Source organism: Kwoniella mangroviensis, assembly GCF_000507465.2.
Source record: "Kwoniella mangroviensis CBS 8507 chromosome 1 map unlocalized Ctg01, whole genome shotgun sequence".
Taxonomy (NCBI): Eukaryota; Fungi; Basidiomycota; class Tremellomycetes; order Tremellales; family Cryptococcaceae; genus Kwoniella; species Kwoniella mangrovensis.
In genome coordinates, this window is record NW_027062533.1 from 3,045,775 (window position 1) to 3,068,437 (window position 22,663).

The window sequence follows — 22,663 nt, forward strand, 5'->3', positions numbered from 1 at the left end:
TAATCTTAGTACCTTCCAGTCTTCTTTCTTCGTTCTCTTTCTTCTTAGTTTTCCAGGTGTAATTTGTACTGTGGTTATATTCTCTCTATTTCACTTGCATCGCATTATATTCCGTAACCTCTTCGCTGGACGAAGAGCATTCGACTACCCTTTCACCAACTGTCTATTCCACTGTCGTCATTCATTCATCACTGTTCAATATCATCAACGCCACTACGAGCCATTGATCATTCATGCATCTTCCTGCTCCGCTAGTAATCCACCATCACCGACGACAAAAACTTACCAAAAATTACTCATCGATATTCTCAACCTATATAAACTGTTGGATATCATGGTCCGATCCAGATCACTCCAAAACAGAAAAGCAAGGTATCAAAAACGACAGGATGTCGCTGCCGAGGAACAAGCGACCAAGACCATATCTGTACAAACTCAAACGGTCGAAATTGACGCAGCAGCAGGAGGAAACCTACCCACTCCTTCATCGATTTTAGATAATCCCACAGGTGGAATGGGGCAATTGAAATTGGCTATGATGTGGGAGACGATCAATGAATTCTATACGTATGTCAATCTCTTTCCTACATTTACACTGTACATGGAAAAGGGAGTGAATCCCAGCTGAGAGTTGTGATCTGTTTGGTGGTTCACAGGGAAATTGGAAAGATGACTGAGAAATGCTTGATACCTGCCGATGATCCTTCTCAGAAGTTTTGTGAGACATTGTTAAATGGTGAGATACTTGGTGGGGCCAATGGAGATGGTACTTCCACTCCGAATTCGAGTTCGAGTTCTGCTAGTGTTGCTGGTAGTACGTCAAGTGCGGAGACTGTTGATCAGGTACGTTAACAAGGCTCATATGGATGTTTTATGGGATGAGACTGATTTGCCATGTTCACTGATAGTCAGCTTCAGCCACTGCCACAGCAACAGCTACCGAGGGAGGTATCGCCTCTTCCTCTGAGACCAGCTCTTCAGAAACGGTCTTAACATCAACCGATATCCCACCTACCACCCTATCCGAAGTCCCTTCATCAACAACGAGCTCAGCATTGGTCGAAGCGACAGACTCGGCTAGTATCTCGGATATTGCTTTATCTTCAGGATCAGCCGAAAGCGGTATCCTAACTGTAAACTTTACTGTCCAACCTGCCACTCCATCCTCCTCAGATGCAGCCGTAGAAGCTGCCTCTGAAGCTGCAGATGTAAGTCAAGCATTTCTGGGTCTTACCCTATGTGAAGGTCGGTATGCTGATGACCAATAATGTAACATTGTAGACGGTAAGTATCCCGGGTCAACAACTCCAAGTACGCGCCATAGGTCTAGGTGTATTAGGTGGTAAGTTTTAGCGTACTACAACCGAACGACAAGAGCTGATAAAGAGGTTGTGAGGTGATAGGTCTAGCAGGTATAGCCATCCTTGTTGTCTTGTATGTGACTTACCAGCGAAGGAAGTTTAAGAAACAGTTTAGAAGTAGGAAATTGGCTGAGGATGCTGCTCCGATGGCAGTGGGGAAAAATTATGGATCCGCGTAAAGCGCTTGTAAGATCATTATAGTATTGTTCTGTCTTGTTTTGCTCGTTCCCATGTATGGCACCGCTGTGTATACTGTATACTGTAAATACAACACGATTATGCAGGCTATGTTGAGGACAGGTCTCGAGTTGATAATTCGTAAATTCAAACGATCATATGACCGATGTGTCCAATCGGTGCAATGAAACAGAGCCAAGCGTCATTTGTACTTGTTCTCTCCCTTTGCTTTGACCCTACTGCATCTTGGCATGTCCCACTCACCCCCCGAAAACATTACATTTAGTCCCAAAGCCACAGCATAAATGAATCGCTAATATGAAAATATGAAACGCAACTGACCAACTGACAAGCGATATCAACGACCACACAAAGCAATACAAAAAAACAAAACAACGCGGTGCCTTTTTGTTTACTCGCTGTTTTTCCCTGTTTGGGCCATGTTCAAATTGCTTATTCGGGAAAGTTCAAAGAGGACCGTGCTTGATTTTACTTTTTGGCAGGAGGGGGATCCGTGCGTATGGACCAAAGGAGGGGGAGAAAGAAGGGGGGACGTAGTGTGTTTGAATGAACGAGGTCGCTACTCAACATACCTTGGATACCATCCACATTCATTTTCGTCTTTTTACTTTTACCTTTACTCATCATCATATAGCTCTTATACTAATTTCCATTCTCAACTCACTCTTCCAACAGGTCGACCCAATCCCATCAACCAACAACCAACAACCAACTCGGTACACGCTCATTCCAACTTTACGCTCACTACGCTACCAAACAAATAAACACTGAAATACCTAGAAACAACTGGACTCTCACAAACAATAACTTCAACTACCGGTTTAGATAAATAAATACACAAAAGATGTTCGCCGTTTTAGCTCTTGCTGCTCTCCCTCTTCTCTCTTGTGAGTGAATATCGAAAATAGTATGAACACCGTCATGGATGGCAGAATGAATGGATGGATGATGCTGACGAGATTATTGATCACCCAACCTACCAATCAACCCTAATTTGCCACCTATCTCCTGATTTCACCTCTGAATATGATCTCAATCCCATCGATCTAAATACCTTATGTCCAATTCTTCAGCCGTTCTCGCCATTGACGGTTGCACACGTAACGCTACCGTCGTTGATGGTGATACTTGCGATTCCATCTGTGAGTTCGAGCTCGCCTGGCTTTGGCTTGGCATGTATGGTCGATGAGTGGGACCGTGCGCTGACCAATTGGTACTATCTTGTCTTTTGTACTTATCATTGCTCTCGTGTGAACCTGATCACACACTTCATTGTTACGATCTCATCTCGTCGCATCGTGCGTGGTAACTTCCCTCTCATTACGGTGATACCCTCTCCCCTTATGGGGTTGCAATTGTCTTGGCAATACACAAACACACCACACAGCTCGAAAATACGGTGTATCAACATATCAACTCGCCCTCGTTAACGATGCTACCATCGATGAGAATTGCGATAACCTCGAACCAGGACAAGTCGTCTGTCTCGGTATCGAGGAACATGACTGTACCAAAGTCTACACCGTCGTTGCTGATGAGTGAGTTCACAATCACTATAACCAACTATAGACCGTGCGGACGAGGACTGTGAGCTGATAATATATTTGTCTTGTCCAGCACCTGCGATTACATTCAACAAACTTATGGTATCTCCAACGAGACTCTCTGGTCCAACAACCCTCAAATTGACGCTGAATGCGGTAACATCTATGTCGGTGAGGTCCTATGTGTAGATACCGATTCTTACACTTACCCAACTTACAACGAGACCTTGTACAATGTGAGTCTCGAACGATTTTCCTTCCTCCTTGGTCATGTGTATGGTAGATGACTGATTGTTGTATTGTATCGTTGAAATAGGCCCTCGCTTACACTTACCTCCCCTTCTGTGACGAATAAACGTCTATGATGACAATGCACGTCACCCTTCGACTTCTCATTATGTATCCTTCGTAACGAAATCTCCTACTCTACAACGTTTTCGACATGATTCTATGTTTAGTTTTTTTCGCTTTGCTTCGAAAATCCTAAATAAATTGTCGTATATATATCCCTTTCCATTCTTGAATGTCCTCATATACCCCTTTGATATTTTGATTTTTGTTGATGGACACTCTGGAAGTGTGGTGGAAGGACGAACGGACGAATGAATGAATGAATTCTTATAAATCTACCTGAATAGTCATATGAAAGTGCCATTTGTGGATTTATGGAATTGCAATTGAAAACTAATTTTGCTGACCGACTGATAAAAGGTATATTATGATGTGTGGGAAGATCTAGTTTATAGGTCAATCGTAAACATACATTTGTGCATTGGTACATTACAATATTATAAAAGCGCAATAGGCTAAGAAATTTGACCATTTCCCAGATGACCAGATGATCATTGAAGAGAGACTAGATGAAAAATGATATGATTGTACAACATTGAAAAATGTGACAACGAGATGGTTTAGAGACGAAATCTGTATCCTTTGATGAACCCATATATCCCTAATTGTGATCAACAACCTCTCCCTCGACTTCCCTTTCTGTTGTACTGTTTTACACATCTAATCCTGCCTGTATCTAGAAATCCATCTTATCCATTCCAACCCACCCGTGAGCTCGACACAGTGGCACTGGTAATGCCCAATTCTATCCCATTCCATTCTCTGATTATACTTTCCGGATCGTCCTCATCCTCGTCCGGACGACGAGGAGGTGGATCGGACGTAGGAGTGGCGCTGGGCATTTTGATGATTGTTACAATTTCGATTCGGTCATTGACTAATTCGTTCAGAATTTTAGGATCCGAAGAACAATCTAGGAATTTGGACGGGGGAGGAGTGAGTGATTCGGGTCTGTATGCCAGGTGGTTTGGGAAAAAGGGTAGGGAGGAGAATGGGATGGGTTGAAGAGTCGGTTCGGTCGATTTGGGAGGTATGATCGCGAGAGGGTGCTATAAACCAAATGAAGCCAATCCATCAGTATCCGATGGTAATATGCACATGATGTTTTGAATGACGTGTAGTCAAACTTACAAATTCATCTGTTGTCCCCTGTCCTTGGTTCTGGTTCTGATCATCTACGATTGCCGAATCTGAACCGAGACCTTCTCGCAGAAGTTGGTCTCCCTCCTGTACCTGCTCTTGCTCTGGCCTGTTTGCCTTCTCGATCTCCCACCAGTCCGGATGGTTGCTGCCATCCGCTTTCATCCAATTCATATGCCGTCGATCTCGTAGAGGTATATAACCTGGTACGCCCGGGACGATCACGCCTAGTCGTTCGGCCTAAGATGAGAAGCCAGCACATAACACATTAGCTCTCCATGTAGCGTGATGGTAAGTAAACTCGTCGTGAACTTGAACCAAACGGAATTGAATTGAGAACCGGACTGATTGGTCTTGATGTGAGATCAAGCATTTGAGTCTTCCCACAACAGATTGTCTGCACTCCCAGCTCCTGAATAACCTTCCCGCTTCCATCTGAGACATCACAAATTACCTGACATGGGAACCGAACTCACCTCTCTGACGATCGCATGTCTCCTCCTCCTAGCTCTCATCAGACTCAGAAAACTGACCAGACCAAACGCAGCCAAAAGACCAATGAGGATGTAAAAAAGGTTTTTGTAGAATGATCCAGGGTTATTCGAATTATTCGTATTGCTGCTGGTGGTAGTAGTGGTTTGCGAAGGGGCGGAAGAGGAAAAAGTGGAAGCAATGAAAGATGTTGAGGACATTGTTGCGAGAGTGTATTGAGCTGGGAAGGGGAAGAGAGTAAAGATCCGAGGATGGGTGCGATTATGATAAAGATGGGATTAGGATGGGAGAGAGGGTGATGAAGATGATCCGGGTACTACCGATACTACCAAGTCAAGTTCTTGGCTTTCTTGTCTTGTCGAAGAGAGTATGGATGTCCTCCCGTTTTATATTATGATAGTGTGAGTATGCAGACTATGATGCTCCCTCTTCGTTTGGCACAGATGTGATCACAAGAAAGGGGAAGAGTCTCGTCCTTTGTTCGCGCCGTTTGGGGGATGAAGATATATGATGTATTATTGCAATCTCCGATGACAGCGTATGGAGAGCATGGTCGTTCGTTGATCGTTGTTTATTTTTCGTTTGAGATTGTTGAGACGATGGGTAGGATACGATGTCGGGTATGGATGTGTTTTCGATGATGCTATGAGTTATAAATAGTTAGTAGTCTCAGTGATAGCTTAATCGGATTAAACGATGGGATGGAGATCCTTGAGATTTTCACCTCCCCTTTCCTTTTTTTTGGGCATGACCACATGAGTGGCAAATGGATGGATGGGACGAGGGGTGATAAGGATCAGTGGATGGAATGACATGACGTGGGATTATTGTTTGGATGCAAGATGCGGAGTCTCCACATGAGATGGAATGGATGGGATGGATCGTGCATTGGCAACTTGCAATCAGAGGGAAAGATTCAATAGCATCGAGCGACATTCACAATGGTACATACAAACTCACACTGAGTCATTATAATCGCTACTCACGATATCCTCTCTCCCCCCTCCCCCCTCACCATGTCATACCATCCTCCCCCTCAGTCACCCCTTCAACTCCTCTTTATGGGTACAGGCACCTCGACCGGACTACCCCTCACACCATGTCTGACTCTGTCCAACCCTTACCCAGAAGCATTCAGCGACATGGTCCCCCTGCTCCGAGCCACATCCGAGTCTGACTCTCCTATGGCCCACATCAAAGGAACTTGGAACCCCCAGGGGGAGTTCCCACGTAATATACCTTGTCCATGCTGTCGATCGGCGGTCGATCAGGACGTCCCGGAAGGATGGAAGAATAAACGTGGTAATACCGGTGTACTCGTACGGAAACAGAATGAACAGACAGGTGAATATAAGAATCTGTTGGTAGATGTAGGTAAGACGTTTAGAGAGCAGGCGGCGAGGTTCTTTCCTAAATGGGGGGTCAAGACTATTGATGCTGTGTTGTTGACCCATGGACGTGAGTGATTTTGAGTTGTTTATATGAAACATAGCAGATCATCCACATTACCTCCCTTCGCAAGTTTAGATCTGTACTGACTGACATGTTATGCCATCTTTGATATATGTAGACGCAGATGCGTATTTCGGTCTAGACGATTTGAGAGAATGGTGTATACGTCAAGGAAGAGCCATACCCGTTTATCTGAATCAGGAGACATACGAGAAAGTATGCGAGGCTTTCCCATATATGGTGGATAAAACAAAAGCTTCAGGAGGAGGTGATGTGTGAGTGAATGGTCTCTATTTGTCGTTCGTTACCGCTATCGTACATGGAAACAGCTGATAGTCAATTCTATACAGACCACAGCTGATATGGAAGATAATAAAAGATGATGATCAGATCGATATTGAGGGTATCGATGTGAAAGTTTTGGCCGGTGAGTATGACTTAATGTATACAAAAAGAGTTTTGAGCTGATCGCATCGCATCCCGAATGCAGTCCACCACGGTATATATTTCCATACCATTCAACCTACATCCTCCCCAACCACCACATCTCCATCAAAACGACTCGAGCCCGAACCGTTGATATGTCTGGGATTCATGTTTGACACTTCGATTATATACATCTCAGATGTCAGTTCGATCCCTGAACCAACCTGGCAACGGATGTTAGATCGCCGACGGAAGCCTAAATCAAAAGCCATACTACCTACACCGGAAGATACACCCATATCTACACCATCCAACGAAGAACACCAGGCGCAAGATCAATTACCTATTCTGATAATCGACGCTTTATGGCCATTACGTCCTCACGCATCTCATTTCTCCCTCAAACAAGCTTTGCTCGCGGCCCTAAGACTCAAGCCGAAATACACTTATTTGATTGGCTCCACGCATCCTACGACGCATTTCATGTGGGAGGAAATCTGCCTGGCGCTTCGTCCGGAAGGAGAAAATGGGAAGAGAGAACATCCTGATAGAGTACAGAGTGATTGGCTGGTAGAGAGAGTCATCGACAGAGTCTATAATGAAAGATCACAGAAAGAAGCGGGAATAAAAGAACGATGGAATTTGGAGAATAAAGATGGGATTGTTAGACCTGCTTGGGATGGGTTGGTGCTCCAAACAACAATAGATGGAGAAGGAGAGATGGAAAGACTTGACTTGTCGACGAGGGGACTGGTGTATTAGTATGAACAGGATTAGACATAATAGAGGGGTCAAGCTGATTGGTAGAGCTTAAGACCAAGTTCACGCTTAATGTGTGCAAGTGTGGGACGTTGGAAATATAGAGGAATGTACTGCGATATATAGAGCTTAGATTTATGTTCGCCATGTGTGTTGTACCAAAGAGAGATAGAGATATGGGAAGGACGTCGTGCAGTACGTCTCCTTATCACTTGTTTATCAATACATCCGGCTCATTAGGCATCAGCCAAGATTCTGCTATAGCGCATAATGCATTAGTCCACCGTACTTGCTTGCTAGTAAATCAAATCATACTTGTAAAGGTCGGAGCATGAGGCACCACCCGGCCCGTACATCCGTATGAATAGTTTCCACAATCACTGGGTGATTTCGATTCTGACCATGCCATCGTCGCGTCGTCGGAAGATGGTGTATACTAGAAGATATCGAAGACTCAGACCAAGCTGGAAGATAATGTTTCAGTCCGTCATTTTTTATCAAGCTGAATGATGTTCAATGTTCAATCTGATTTGATTCTGATAGCAGTATTGCGAACGATATCATCTGGAAAAAGACATGAGATATGATCTTCTTCATATGAATGACATCTACTGATATGTCGTTTACCCCATTTTCTTTACTTACTTGTCAGATCGTATCTACTTTGTCAATTGAAGCAGTCCAACACTTCCTTTTTTTACCATTACGATGATACCTATAATGCCAATAGCAACCACATTGATTCCGATAGGGACGATGATACGGTCGATGATTTACATAATAGATATCATCCCTTTACTGTCCATGGCATATCTCGCTCTTATATCTCTACAATGGATACTCAAGTTCAAGCCCCCCGTATATATATCACAGGGTTTATTTTTATCAATCTATACTGCACTTGAGAGTGTGTCATGGATACACTCATACTTCACATCCATACCGAATATCACCAAGAACAGATTAGAGATCTCAAATGAAGATCGACGAGGGTTGTTCGAAGAACTGATGAACAATCTGAGAGGGAAAGATAATAAGGGTTTTGATGATTGGCTCAGAGGATGGTTCTATATTCCAAGGCTCCAATCACCGAACAAGGAAACTTCCAGTATAACGAACATATTCAATGCATCGCAGATATTCGATGTACCGGAAGAAGAATCCGAGCTAGTCATGAGGTATCAAGAAATCAAGAGAGGTAATGTGGAAGAACTACTCTGTGGTGAGTCATCTATCCCACCCCATATTGACTGTAGGGTAAGAGTAAAGTAGATATCCTCAACTGATGATCGATCTGTTATCTAAGGTATCTTCTTTGACTCCGCTCTCTTCGAGGTACTCTCTGACCCGATCAAAAACCATACATTGATATCAATGATGAATCGATTGGAACTACAACGAAATCACAAATTTCCTTCCGGTCACAATAACGCTCTGAAACCTTTATGTCCAAGATTGGATGAATCGTTGGTTAAAAGTGAATATCGTCCCTTGATGTTTTACATGGGTATGGCAATCATCCATTGGATATTTGAACTTCTCATCTTCTGTGCGGGATTCAAGAAAGTTAGACAAGGATGTATGACTGGATGGTATCATCCTAACGAACGAAAAAGCGGAATAATCAAATCCCTCATCAGACGATCCGCCACCAAGGGTAACGAGGGAAAACAACGACTACCACAACCACAACCTATCGTATTTATACCAGGATTAGCAGGACCTTTTTTCCTTATTCGCCTTATTCTCAATCTGTTAGTGCTGGACCAACCGATCTTGGTCGTTGATCAACCTCATTTATTATCAAAACTACGACTTTCAATGCCATCCACTTGGACGGACCAAATCACGATACCGAGTTTACCTGAGATATCTAAAGATACCATATCGTTCTTACAGAAACAAACAAACTATGATAGACGCCCAAAGGCTACGGAGGATGGGAAGGAAGCAGCTGTGGGAATGATGATCATTGCTCATTCCCTTGGTTCAGCACTAGCTTCATCCTTGATCAAACATATCAATGACAATACCAACGTCGCCTCCTCCACCATCACGGATACCAACGAAAACGGAGATATAAAATTGGTATTGTTAGATCCAATATCAATACTCCTAAGTCACTCGCACCTCACACAAACTATCTACCTCTCTTCTCCGAAGAGAGAAGAACAAGAAGGGAATATGGGTATGCTCAAAAGGTATCTCATAAGAGAAAAAGGGATGATGCGATACTTGATTAACGAATTCAATCCATTCGATTCTTTCTTCCCTATCCACTCGTACTTGGAATCCCCGAAGACATCCTCAAATGATAACACGAAGATGAAGATGCAGATGAAGGTGAAGATGAAAGTGATCCTATCAGAGAAAGATCACTTGTTACCTGTAAACGAGATTGGATCTTACCTCTCAAGAAATCAGGTAGATCACGAGGTATTACAAGGGGTACAACATGGATTATGGGTGATGGATAGGAAGGGATATGACAGAGTATGGGACTGTATTGAAAATATGATTAAATCAAATATCGAAAAGGACGACAATAACAACAACGTCCGATGTAAGGTTGAGACCAATACCTCCGTACAAGATATCATGTTGGAAGATAAGTCGAAATTTACAATGGCGATGTCACGAACAAGATCAAAATCGCTTTTACTCATATCCGAAATCTTAAATTCACCTTCTTTACATAGCAGTCCGCTCAAGATGAATATGAGTCGAATGAGAAGTAGGACCATATCTTCCATGGGCTATTGCCAGGATAGCGAACAACAATCGATGAGTAGACAATGTTCGTCTATTGGGATGAACAAGACTTTGAATTTGAGCAGGTTCAAGAGAGGTTACAAGTGAAAGTATTACTGAGAGTAGTTCAGTCTTATCAGGTTCATAGTCTGTACCTGTATGTACATGTACGGTAAGGCAATAAGATATATTGTAACTTAGCTATGTTGTAATGACGGCAGAAATTCAAGTGTATATCTTTCAGTTTCAGTACAATACAGTATCCGGTCGATAAATCACCAAACATGACTAAATGACTTGTAGCTAGATTTCACTTTGACAAGTATGACTAAATACATGTAGATGTGCTTTCGTATTGTATCAAAATCAATTGCATTCATGTTATCATATCCCATATTCATTGTTTGACAAAGCAGTCTTTCCTATTCCTATGAGTACAACGAGAGGTGATATGCTGACTTATAAAAGACACTTCAACCCTGATATAGACACTAGATTTACAATAACCCTGATGAGATATAACATAAAGAAAGTGTTTACTAGATTCTACCTCTCCTTTAGGTCCATACCTTTCACACTCCCTTTTCAATATCCTTCTATATCCTGGATGTCGTAGGCGTCCTCTCACCACTCCTTATCGTCCCCTCCGACCCGCTCGCACTACTATCCGTCAAACTCGAATCCGTCCATTCAGATCCTATACCTAATTCCGATTGTCCATGTCCATGACCATGGGAATCATCGAATGTAGTCCATTCTACATGTTCATGGTCATGAAGGGATCGACCAGTCTCAATCGAAACGGTATGTACCACACTTGGCATATGAGGTTCTAAAGCCAATTTCAAGGATGACTCAGTTTCACTATTATTATGTACTGGTATTTCATCGGTATGCAATGGTAGATCACTCCGCTGTTGATGTCTGGGTGATAGTGGGGTACCATGGGACGGTCTCGAGCGTGATGAGCCTAATGTCGTTGATAGATCTATCTCCACACCTGTTTCCCATTTCGTTACTGCTTTGATAGGTCCAGAGTAATGTTTAGCACCTGCAACGACATGTTAATCGTCAATAAAATCATATCCAGCCGGAAGTAGGTGGTAACTAACCATAGGATTGCCAGGTGACAAAACAGAGTAAGATCGTTCCGACTATAATTATAGGTGACCAGCTCATAGTGGCTACAATAACCCGAATCGTCAGCTACGATGACCTTGAAAAGGTAGCGAATATAACGCTCACCCGCTGTAACGGGTCTTGACCCAGGCAAAGTCTGAGCAATGATGAGTGTCAAGCCATACAGGAAGCCGACGACAGCGACGGGTTTGCTAGATACAAGTTCAATCGATCAGCATCATCTATGTGAGACCTCATTCGGTGCTCTCCTCATCCATCGCCTTGCTCAGCCACCCCAGGACGACATCCACTATATTTCCTCTTTGCTTTTCGTCAGACAATCACTCACCTTGCTTTCCCAAGTGACCATGTCGTCCTGCCTTCCGTGAGAAGGTTTTTCTTACTTAGAAGATACAGTCCAACCGGAACGATGTATCCAGTATACGACATCGTACACGCCGTAACAGCCAACACGGAATATAACGTCGCCTGAGAACCGAGGGTCATACAGGCGAAGGGTAGACAGAGGGCAATGACCAGCCAATTGGCGAATACGGGGATCTTTGAATCGTTGGTCTTCCTGATCCAGTCTGAAAAAGGCATCGCATTATCACGCGCTAGAGCAAAAACGAATCTTGATGATGCTTGGAGTTGAGCGATTACTTGAAGATGAAGGACCACGATCATCAAGCAGCAGATTGTGATGGCACCGGATTCAGAGATAGCTTTGGTCAAGATGAATCCCTACGTCGGTTTGATGGGTTAGTGCGGGTCATGTGAGGAAGAAGTAGGGAGGTGAGTATACGTACGAAGGGGAAGCTGTGCATTCGCACTGTGGCCGCATCTTCAGGCGCGATGGAAAGTAGCAGAAGGATGATTGACTGATCGCATCATCAGTTGAGCATTCAACACAGTTCCACGATCCAACTCACGATATACCCTAATATATAGGTCTGTTGAAAGTCGTACACGTACGGTGAGCTACTGGCTCGCGCACGCATATCGTCTCACTCACCAAGATCACAGATCCAGTCATAGCATTTGGGACGTTTCTCGACGGATTTTGAGTTTCTTCGGCCATACTGCAAAGTTGCAGATAATCATCAGCTTGACAATATACGGACAAAAGTCGGTTTATAACCCACTGAGCGGAAGCGTCAGCTCCACTTGCTATAGTCGTGAACTGCCAACCTAAAAGGTAGACATAAGGTTTCGAGGTCCATCCAGTCGTGTTGTAGAACGTAGTAAATGTATCACCCGAACGATGCTTCGTTGCGTTGGTAGTCAATAGAGTGATGCAGAGGACCGCCCACATTGTGAAACCAAATATACCGGAACCTAGCCAAAACCTGTGGGATCGACCCCACGCTGTCGAGCCGACCGTACCGACGATGAGTAAGACAGCCTACACACTTCGAATCAGCCAATCACATGGGCTTATCTAGTGGAATTGATTACTCACAACGAAGAACAGAAACATGTGCCAGGGCTTCTTCTGATATTGGAAAGATATTGCCATGGTTCCCGCTATTATGTTGACTATCTCCCATATCACCAGGAGCATCTGAGTTTTGAATACGTTAGTTGCAGATCGATGAGGAACAGTCGAGATAGATAACTTACATTACCAACATGACCACCCATGACGAAACCTCCCATCAACCACGCCCAACCTCTTTCTCCGCCTATCCCACCTCTGGCCAACTTCCACGACCACGACGCCATCGCTCCTGATACTGGATAGGCAGAAGCGAGTTCTGATAATGTCAAAGTGAGGAAGAAGCAGAAAACACCTGAGGTCGGCCATGCCACGAGCTGTAAATGTGTTAGCTACATCTACCCGTACCGAAGAGAAAGCTAGAGTTGGGACATATATTCTCAACTTACAATCATCGCTGGTCCTCCGTAAGCATAACATCCCGATACGGCGTATATTGTGCCCTATTCATAGCAGAGTCAGTATTCCACTTCAGTGCATTAAGGAAGGAAGGGTTTCATACAAAGCGAGTCGTACTCACCTGCAAGGCTCCAATGTTCAACCAACTTATACTCAGACTACTCCAGAACCCATAATCTCTACCTAGTACAGCGTCGTACCCTAATTGTCTTAACCTCGCTGCATCCCTATCATCTTGACCCTTTCCTCCTCCTGAAGTTGGACCATTGGATGTTCTTAACTCAGCTGCAGAGAGGTCCAAAGGCAGTTTGACGTTCGGGGGTGTAGTAAAGGAGGTACTTTCGGTAGATGGAGTAGTTATAAGTGAAGAGGAAAGAAGAGGTCCCGGGATGGGTCGATTCGAATGAGGGATGCTATCTATCGAATCTGAATGGGTGGAGTTCGAGTGAGGTTTAGGTAAGAGGAATCGGGTAGATGATGCGTGAGATTGGTTGATAGATGAATTGGGGGTGATGATTGAACTGGTATGATAACCATCTTGACTGTACTGTAAAGGTGTAGGATCAGGTCTACTACCGCTCTCTTGCCATGAATACGTGTCGTAGTTGCCAGGATTGGTTGAGTTGGATGAATCTTCATTCTGCTGTATTATAGTATTATTTGGTGTCCTCGCATCAGGAAAGAACGAAGTGTCGTTTGACCGTATTGACGAGTCTTGTTCACCTGAAGAGGTCGCCGTTGATGTTGATATGAGTTGGCTTGCACTCGGTGACTCGTCCCGATCATGACGAGAGGACGACGAGGATTTGGTCTGAAGGAATCTCTGCAATTTCGACATTTTGTCTATATTGTTGGTTGAATTGTGAGGCTCGGGGAGATGCGTAATTTGATAGTTATGAGTAAAGGGAGATGTGTCGGGGTGCAATTTTGTTCATATGTTGACTCATTGTCGAAGTATCACGGGCAGGTGATTGTTTATACGTACTTGAAGGGGAGAGATGATATCAGGTCGATTCTGGGATGTGTTCGTGATGGGAATTCTGGGATGTTGTTCGCGAGAGTTTGCAATTGAGCAAAGGATGGATTCGAATACAGTTGTTATATAGTTGCAGATCCACAAGGATGAACCGACAAGGCACCCGTCGATGCACAGTTCGGGTAAGTAGATATATCTCGGAGTGTTGAGATTGATGCTTGATTGAACAAAGCAGAGGGTGAAAGGGCGTGTAGAGGTGGATGAAGGCGTATGATCTCAGTCTTCAACTACACTGCCCTGTAAGTGGTTGAATCGGTCGAACGGTGTCCGATAGAACGAAAAGAGAAGGAGAAGTCTCGAATATGTTGATGGGCGGTGAGTGATGGTAGTGAGTGATGTTGATGAAGGGGTCCTTTCGACCTACACTTGGCAAATTCACAATACTGAGTACTGACAATCCTCTCTTGCGATGTCTCAGATCCTTATCTTAATCCCCAATATATACAGGTGAGACCGTCTAAGCCTCAGAATCCTATCTCAGCATCTATCTAATCATTCAAAGACAGCGGTGTGTCCTGATTTCGATCACGTCTTGTCCACTTTTTTTCTCGTATGTCACAAGATCTCGGAGGAAAAGCTTGGCAGATTGTTTGAGCGAAAAAAGGGTATCGATGGTGATGGTGATGATAGGATGACTTGGCCTGATTGATCAGCGTTGATTTCTGATGTCGACGTCGGGATTGGAGGTCGATGCACGATGTTAAAGAGATCGAAGGTATTGATTGACTCGGCGGTGTTTGACTCTGATTTCGTGGTTGAACAGGAGAGAAAGGTAGTGCGTAATCTCTTATCTTGTTTGTCCAACTTGAATATGAAATTCGGTCGTTCTGGCCAGTTGACTTGTTCTGTTGCTTTCACTTGTATATATATACAACGGTGAGGAAGGTATGACCAATGATGTACAACTGGGCGATCGTGTGATATATATGCGCAAGAAGGAGAATAGATAACGACGGAATACGATGTATGAGGGGATCCGACCAATATGGTTATTTGTGGTATGGCCACAATGTCCAGTTCGTGTCTCTCTCGTTCCTTCCCCTTTAAGGAAGTGAAAAGTGGCGGTCAACCACCAAGGTTAAGTTAGGTCAATAACCGGTCATGTGCGATGAAATGTGAGAAAATAACTTGACCGTTATCTATATCAAACACATCGGCGTGCATGACCGCCATAAGTATTTGAAAAAAGCTTGATCTCATCCAGGTTCTTGGGTGTCTGTCTTGCTTCCATGATGATAGCAGATCGTTCCTTGACAGAAGGGCAGGGAATGACTCTGAATGAGGGAGCATAAAACCAAGCTAGGGAAAGAAGGAAGGTACCATCAAGCTTTTTATGCCATCACCATCATTTGGATGCACAAATACAGCATATAACACTACTATTTGGAATTGTCTCATCTACGGCCATAGGATCCATAAATCATCGTATTCTGTCAGCACTGCGAAATTAAATTGGTTATCGCTCGATAAGTACCACAGCGGAGGACCATTTGGGACTTTCGAGTGCTGTAGTTGTCTTTTTTGACTATCAAGGGTGATGCAATCTTTCAAAACTCGGAGGAGTTCAGTGCGAGTATATAAAGGCCCAATCGATGAACAGAAGCAGAGTTGACACGATGATTGTGATCCAGTTACGGGTGCAGGCTCATTAGATGCATGTTGTATGCAAGCATTAGCTGTATTTTCAATCCATGTATAATACAAATAACCACAGAACGTATAGATTTATAGATATATATGTAGAAGGCAGATCAACACGATACATATAAGTCCTCAGATCAACCCTACCAATTCGGACAATGTGTCGTTCAGCCAAAGATGGTTTATCACTGTAACATTATATATAATCCTAATTATTCTAACAAATTCTTGTTCTACTACTCTGATCTAGTCAAGCAGTCAATCAGACTACTGTCGAATGGAATTATAGCTATAAATGTATTATAATCAGCCACTACACTTTTTTGAACGATAATCATCCAACCAAGATCAGGAAATGTTACACTCACTTTGGTGGAATCTCTGCCAAACCCTCTTCTTCATCCCCGTCAGCAGGCAGTCCTCCCCCATCGGTGTGCTGGTAATATACACTTCCATTCGCACTGGTTCTTCGTCCTGTTTCACTAGGATCGGGCGAACTGACCATTGGTGATCCAGAAGGTCCAGAAGGTCCCGAAGGTCCAGCCCCGCCAGCAGGGTATCCACCTGACATTCGATTCTGGTATCGTTCATTGGCAGCTTCACGCTGTTTGGCCATAGCTGCCGCAGACATGTTACCACCGTACGCTCCTGCTCCACCTTCTTGATATTGTTGTTGAGGTGGTGATCCGTATGGTGTAGCGGCAGAAGCAGCCGCAACTCCATAACCACCTTCTAAGCCTGATCCATAAACATTATACGCGTTTCCACTTCCACTTCCTGGGCTTCCCTGCATGTAGTGTCTCGCATCAGGCATTTGCATCGGTGGAGCATGAGCATAAGGATCGTAATCCTCCGCTCCGCCAGATGAGGCATAAGGATATGGGTCGACTCGAGGAGAAGTAGATCCTGCAGCTGCCCCTGCGCCTAATGCTGCACCCGCACCTGCTCCACTGATATTGGGAGCAGAAGGTGAGATGAGATCGATTGGGTCATTGACGGAATGTCTAGCAGCTCGAGTGGGGTCGAACTGAAAGTGCGCGGAAAGCTGTTAGATACTGCCATTCATTGTGGTTGGAACGTGAGTGTAAAGATACTCACAGTCTTCTCATCAAATGCTTGATCGTTATTCCTTCTCTTCTTGAAGCAGAAGAACCACAACAAGGCAGCCAGTATGGCGAGACCTGCGATTCCTCCAATCACACCTCCAACTATCGCACCGGTATCTACGAAGGTGAATGGATCTTCAGCATCAGCACCAGTATAAAGGGATCAAGTCCAGATACTCACTCGAACCACCGCTCTTCTTCGCACCCGAGGTAGCGCTACCCGTTTGGATCCCTGTGGAAGTTACGTGGGTGGAACCATTCTGATCCGTCACAGTCACGTAGCTATTACACGCGAGTATCAGCTTCAATGTCACGCAGTGCTTCAGTGGAATTTACTCACACGACACTGGTAGACTGACTTTGATCTTGCGAAGTGCTCGATCCGGCACCGGCATTAGCACTTGACGTGGTGCTTGAAGGTACAGCACTGGACGGTGCCGCAGATGCGGATGGACTTGAGGTCGTACCGAAACTTGATGTAGAAGATGAAGCTATCGCAGACGACTCCGATGCACTTTCACTTATCGATGCTGAGCTCGATTCCACTGCCGACGAAGCAATAGATGAAGCTATAGCTGAACTGGTCGTGGAGGATATAACAGCTGACGATTGGACTCTTGATGCTGAAGCTGAAGCTGAAGCGATGGCAGATGATAATGCCGATGACAATTGTTGAGACAAGGAGACCGCTTGGGATTCCTCTGCGGAGGAGGGAGAGGCTGAGACTGATGGTCGAGCGGAGGTAATTCGAGCAGAAGATGACATTGTGAATTATGGAATTGATCAGCTATAACAAATCAGACGATTGATTGATCGATTGATTGATTGATGGACGATCAATCAAATGTACAAACACAGATGAACGATCAAAAAATAGGAACAACAAGACTGGCATGAATCATCTCATCTCTCTCCGCAACGAAAGGCAGAGGCAAAAGCAGTTCACAGGGAAAAGGTAGCTAACCAACCGATGTAAACTGTAGCAGGTTCTTCTTCTTCTTCTCTTGTTCTGCCAAGCGATCAAACCAGACCCCAGAATACCACCTGGTACACACCCTGATCTAAAATGACTTTTGACCCCTAGATGGAAAGTTTCAAGCGAAGAGGAATATGCAGAACTCACCTTCTGCCATTTTTTTCACGCTTACTATAGGAGTGACAACAACGCTTAGGATTTGGTGGGTGAACTGGTGAGAAGGTAACTTATCAAGATGAATGACAGTATGTATGAATTGAGTGGATAGGGATGTAAGGATGTAGGTTGTTAGTTTGTGCTCTCTTTTTTACATTGCTGCCTTACGTTTTGCACTGACCTTGTTTCGGACTCACCTCTGCTCTCTCTCCTCGCACATCCTTAAGCTTGTTTACCCTCCCCACCCTGTAAACATGGTAAACATCCGTTCCCCCTTAAAGGCATCCTTTCGTTTGCATGTTCCGCACGTGGAGATTGACTACCGGAGACCGCATCACACCTGCCACTTTGTATCATGCTATCTGGCGGGTCAAGCAACGAGCAAAGGCGTACGCTGTGGAGCGAGGCGAGAGCACAAAAACTGAAAAAGATACGGGTCTCGTCCCGGGATTGAACCGAGGACCACCCCCAAAGCTTTCTGATGAAAACCCTAAGAGGGCATGCTACCACTGCACCAACGAAACAGGCAACTGCCTTACGAGCCGTCATCCGTTGGAAACGAAATTTTATTTTGAATATATACCTTGCCATGCCGAACTGTTCGAGGAATCATCGCTTTTTCGAGCACCTGTGTTATAAATAGGTACCTACTTACGGAAAGGTCTCGGAGTTGTAAGACATGATGTCATTTAGGAAGACGTCATCCTGAGCATGGCCTCGTTCTGTACCGTGCATGTACGGGATGGACACATGCAGGAAGAGAGAGAAAAAAGGAAGGTGTTTAAATTGAATGCACAGCTTTCGTCATGGACAAATCGTTCATCAACCACATTGTCGACGAAGATCTGTATGAGTATGTTCACCAGCAGAAAGACTGTCCAGAGCTTGAATTGAGAAGGTTTTTAAACGAAGAACCATTCCACACCGCCTCCCCGTGGGGATATCATCATTTTACAGTAGAACTGCTGATCCGCAGATACACTTCCTCATGCCTGTCCATATGTGCATCTGATCCGCATGGTAAAAGCGATGCATGGGTCACCAAAACATGAATCATGATCAGGGTCAGGAACGAAGATGAAGATTGATTGTTTCTCTTTAGAAATACAGAATACCTCATGTTTTCATCGTTGGATCATTGGATCATTACAGAGATGCGTCCGAACAACGTCGACATGTCATATGGTGCTAACCCTTACCGGGACGTTGATTTACTGCTCGAATTGGTAGACCCATACCGGTCTCTCGGCTTACGCTTTGTTATCCTACCAAGGGGATTAAAGGATGTTTCAAAGGTACTTTGAAGCGGTCCATCAGTGAACAGCAACATCATCTGTCTTGGCTAGACCTATATATAGGCTGTCGCTTCCAACGAACATCTTTCAATTTGCTGGTTCTTTTTAACCTTCATCATATACCCTCTTACATTCTTTTCAATCATCAAGGACACCTTATAATTGTAATTGCTTCTCCGTATTGTCTTTGGTCATCATGATTTCCTCTAAAGCTCATTTATTGAGCTTGGGTATGACTCTCATTCCACTCACAAAAGCCCTATCAGGGTTGATCACCGATCCTACGCAAGTCTCTAACCAGTCATTCGACTATGTGATCGTAGGTGGTGGATTGGGTGGATTGGTAGTTGCCAATAGATTATCTGAAAATCCCGATATCAGTGTATTGTAAGTTCAAATATCCCATCCGTTTTTAGGTAGAAGAGGAAGATGCTGATAGCTCGAGTATGTTTGTATATGTACAGAGTTATTGAAGCTGGATCAGATAATCGAGATGATCCTCGAGTATACGACCCATATCAATATTCTGTAGCGTTCAATACGGAGCTGGATTGGAACTGGCCTTCAAGTCAAGGTAGATCCATCAAAGGGTGAGCTCATTTGTCTTCTTGCTCTCCTTGGTTGATTACGGTTATTCAATGATTCTGGAACTGACGTTTGTTTGTGTGCATGTAGAGGTAAAACATTGGGCGGCTCAACCTCTATCAATGGTCTAGCTCAGACCCGTGGTCAAAAAGCTCAATACGACTCCCTATCAACCTTCCTTGGCGGCGACGATGCAGGAGGTGTATGGAATTGGGATGGTATGCTTTTCGGTATGCTGAAAAGTGAAGGATTCTCAGCTCCCAACGATCAACAGAAAGAAGCTGGAGCGAGCTCGAATCCCGCTTTACACAATACTTCTGGTCCATTACAAGTTACTTATCCGTAAGCATCCCTTCATCAGCGCATGATGACAGGTGAAAAGTAGCTGATGAGCGTATTCTGATAGCGACGAGATCTTCCATGGTCCTCAACAGAAATACTTCCAGACTGTCGTCTCAACCAATTTCTCAGTCGCATCCAGCCCTGATGCAGATGATGGGAATGCCAATGTCGTAGCGTTCCATCCTAACGTGAGTTCACACTGTAGACTGATCGTGCGCGTGAAGGGAAGCAACGACTAAAGATTACTCAAAACTTTCAGACCATGAGCTGGCAAGATTCGGACCACCGATCTTCATCCGCTACAGCTTATTACTCCCCTGTATCCGAACGTTCAAACCTTGCCATCCTCTTACAGCACCTAGCAACCAAGATCCAATTCGACGGCAACAAGGCCACCGGGGTCGAATTTGGTGCTTCAAGTGGTGATCGATACACTGTCAATGCCAATAAGGAAGTCATCGTTTCGGCGGGAGCTATTCAAACTCCAGCTTTACTTCAATTGTCCGGTGTCGGTGATCCCGCCTTGTTGAACAGTTTGGGGATCAATGTTGTAGCCAATGTCAGCGGAGTAGGAAAGAACTTGCAGGAGCAAGTGGGTTATGTTTCTCGCCATGCGTATAAGTTGTGATCGTTAAATGACCGATATGCTTTTGATACAGACTATGAACTCCGTCGGATGGACTCCAATCGACGGATTCGATTTTCAAGGTCGAGGACCAAGTGACTGTATGGCCTATCCCGACTTGTTAGGTCTGACCTCATCAAGCAACAACGATATCGCTTCCACCATCTCTGCCAATATTGGTAAATACGCTCAAGAAGCTTATGATGCCGGAGCGGTCGTTTCTGTCGAAGCTGCCAATGCTATATTTGCTATTCAAGAGAATCTCATGGTTAATAATTACTCTGGTCTGGTCGAGGTGAGCCCAGTGCACAGCTTATCTAACGAACTACTTTAATCATTGTCACATATGCTGATTATCTGTTATCTTGGAATCACTAGGTATTCTTCGACAGTGGTTTCCCAAATGGAGGATTAGGTATCGATCTCTGGCAATTATTGCCTTTCTCTAGAGGAACTGTCAAAATCAAATCTACCGATCCGTTCGAATACCCAGATCTTGACCCTCGATACTTTGCTGCCGATGTCGATCTTCAAATCCAAATTGCCGGATTGAGAATGGCCAGAAAGATATTCCAGACTGCTCCTCTTCGATCGATTGTTACGGAAGAGAACGCACCAGGGTATGGTACCGTTCCGGAAGATGGGAATGGAGGAAGTGATGAGGATTGGTCTAAATGGATTATCGATGGATGTTAGTTATTCCATTTCCTCAGGAGACCAAGATATCAATACTCACTCAAAAATTATCTCGTAGTTTCGTCCGTTTACCATCCCATCGCAACCTGTTCGATGATGTCTCAAGAACTCGGAGGTGTAGTAGGAAGCGATCTCAAAGTTTACAATACGGAAAACCTAAGAATCGTAGATGCTTCAGTATTACCGATCCAATTTTCAGCTCATCTCAGTGCTACCTTGTATGGTCTCGCTGAAAACGCTGCTGATATGTAAGTGTTACTATAATTTCATACAAAAGGTAAAAATGCTGATGATTCATTGGATTCATCGTAAAATAGCATTAAAGCGGCGCAATAAATTTAATTCGAGATGTATCGAAAGTAGATCCACATGGACAATTCAATTCTATACCCTTTTCTCCGATCTCTTCTTGCTCTTGGCCTTCTGTGAAAAAATACTGTATCTATACTTTGCTACACTTATAATTATCCCTGGACAATCCAATCCTACACTTATCAATCAAATGTGCCATTTGTGTATAATAATCTAAATATCAGTTCTTGATCATTGATTAGTCAGTAAAGACAAATGGACAGTTCAGTATCATGCTTACAATGCTATCTGAAATGCATTCATGGGTCATATGTCCGGTCCATCCATCACTCGAGACAATTCTCATCAAAGGGAGTGTGCTCAATACAGTTCTGACTGCATTTCGACGATGCGGGGTGTTTCT

General features: G+C 44.2%; 8 protein-coding genes across 8 annotated transcripts; 5 read left to right on the forward strand and 3 right to left on the reverse strand.

Annotated features, from left to right (window-relative positions):
- Positions 1-334: 334 nt before the first annotated feature.
- On the forward strand, positions 335-1,540 carry I203_101136 (uncharacterized protein; the record flags this gene model as incomplete). The annotated part of the gene is made up of 5 exons (XM_019146090.1): positions 335-567; positions 657-843; positions 909-1,208; positions 1,282-1,342; positions 1,404-1,540. The coding sequence occupies 5 exons, from the start codon at positions 335-337 to the stop codon at positions 1,538-1,540; spliced, it is 918 nt and encodes a 305-aa protein (XP_019004649.1).
- Positions 1,541-2,403: 863 nt separating this feature from the next.
- I203_101137 (uncharacterized protein) lies at positions 2,404-3,458 on the forward strand (the record flags this gene model as incomplete). Its single annotated transcript, XM_019146091.2, has 5 exons — positions 2,404-2,446; positions 2,633-2,701; positions 2,947-3,097; positions 3,177-3,339; positions 3,420-3,458. 5 exons carry the CDS (start codon positions 2,404-2,406, stop codon positions 3,456-3,458), a joined length of 465 nt encoding a protein of 154 aa, XP_019004650.2.
- A 685-nt stretch (positions 3,459-4,143) lies between these two features.
- Positions 4,144-5,286, reverse strand: I203_101138 (uncharacterized protein; the record flags this gene model as incomplete). The annotated part of the gene is made up of 3 exons (XM_019146092.1): positions 4,144-4,503; positions 4,586-4,834; positions 5,071-5,286. 3 exons carry the CDS (start codon positions 5,284-5,286, stop codon positions 4,144-4,146), a joined length of 825 nt encoding a protein of 274 aa, XP_019004651.1.
- An 816-nt stretch (positions 5,287-6,102) lies between these two features.
- On the forward strand, positions 6,103-7,726 carry I203_101139 (uncharacterized protein; the record flags this gene model as incomplete). Its single annotated transcript, XM_019146093.1, has 4 exons — positions 6,103-6,544; positions 6,657-6,813; positions 6,889-6,965; positions 7,029-7,726. 4 exons carry the CDS (start codon positions 6,103-6,105, stop codon positions 7,724-7,726), a joined length of 1,374 nt encoding a protein of 457 aa, XP_019004652.1.
- An 801-nt stretch (positions 7,727-8,527) lies between these two features.
- I203_101140 (uncharacterized protein) lies at positions 8,528-10,582 on the forward strand (the record flags this gene model as incomplete). The annotated part of the gene is made up of 2 exons (XM_019146094.1): positions 8,528-8,945; positions 9,030-10,582. 2 exons carry the CDS (start codon positions 8,528-8,530, stop codon positions 10,580-10,582), a joined length of 1,971 nt encoding a protein of 656 aa, XP_019004653.1.
- A 488-nt stretch (positions 10,583-11,070) lies between these two features.
- Positions 11,071-14,328, reverse strand: I203_101141 (uncharacterized protein; the record flags this gene model as incomplete). The annotated part of the gene is made up of 12 exons (XM_065516818.1): positions 11,071-11,525; positions 11,587-11,658; positions 11,720-11,805; positions 11,943-12,337; positions 12,403-12,474; positions 12,526-12,546; positions 12,609-12,675; positions 12,739-12,998; positions 13,056-13,157; positions 13,217-13,408; positions 13,481-13,534; positions 13,612-14,328. 12 exons carry the CDS (start codon positions 14,326-14,328, stop codon positions 11,071-11,073), a joined length of 2,493 nt encoding a protein of 830 aa, XP_065373636.1.
- A 2,203-nt stretch (positions 14,329-16,531) lies between these two features.
- On the reverse strand, positions 16,532-18,038 carry I203_101142 (uncharacterized protein; the record flags this gene model as incomplete). The annotated part of the gene is made up of 4 exons (XM_019146096.1): positions 16,532-17,194; positions 17,266-17,390; positions 17,455-17,555; positions 17,614-18,038. 4 exons carry the CDS (start codon positions 18,036-18,038, stop codon positions 16,532-16,534), a joined length of 1,314 nt encoding a protein of 437 aa, XP_019004655.1.
- Positions 18,039-19,896: 1,858 nt separating this feature from the next.
- On the forward strand, positions 19,897-22,200 carry I203_101143 (uncharacterized protein; the record flags this gene model as incomplete). Its single annotated transcript, XM_019146097.1, has 8 exons — positions 19,897-20,087; positions 20,165-20,290; positions 20,376-20,627; positions 20,692-20,815; positions 20,887-21,219; positions 21,287-21,547; positions 21,631-21,943; positions 22,007-22,200. The coding sequence occupies 8 exons, from the start codon at positions 19,897-19,899 to the stop codon at positions 22,198-22,200; spliced, it is 1,794 nt and encodes a 597-aa protein (XP_019004656.1).
- Between the last annotated feature and the right edge of the window lie 463 nt (positions 22,201-22,663).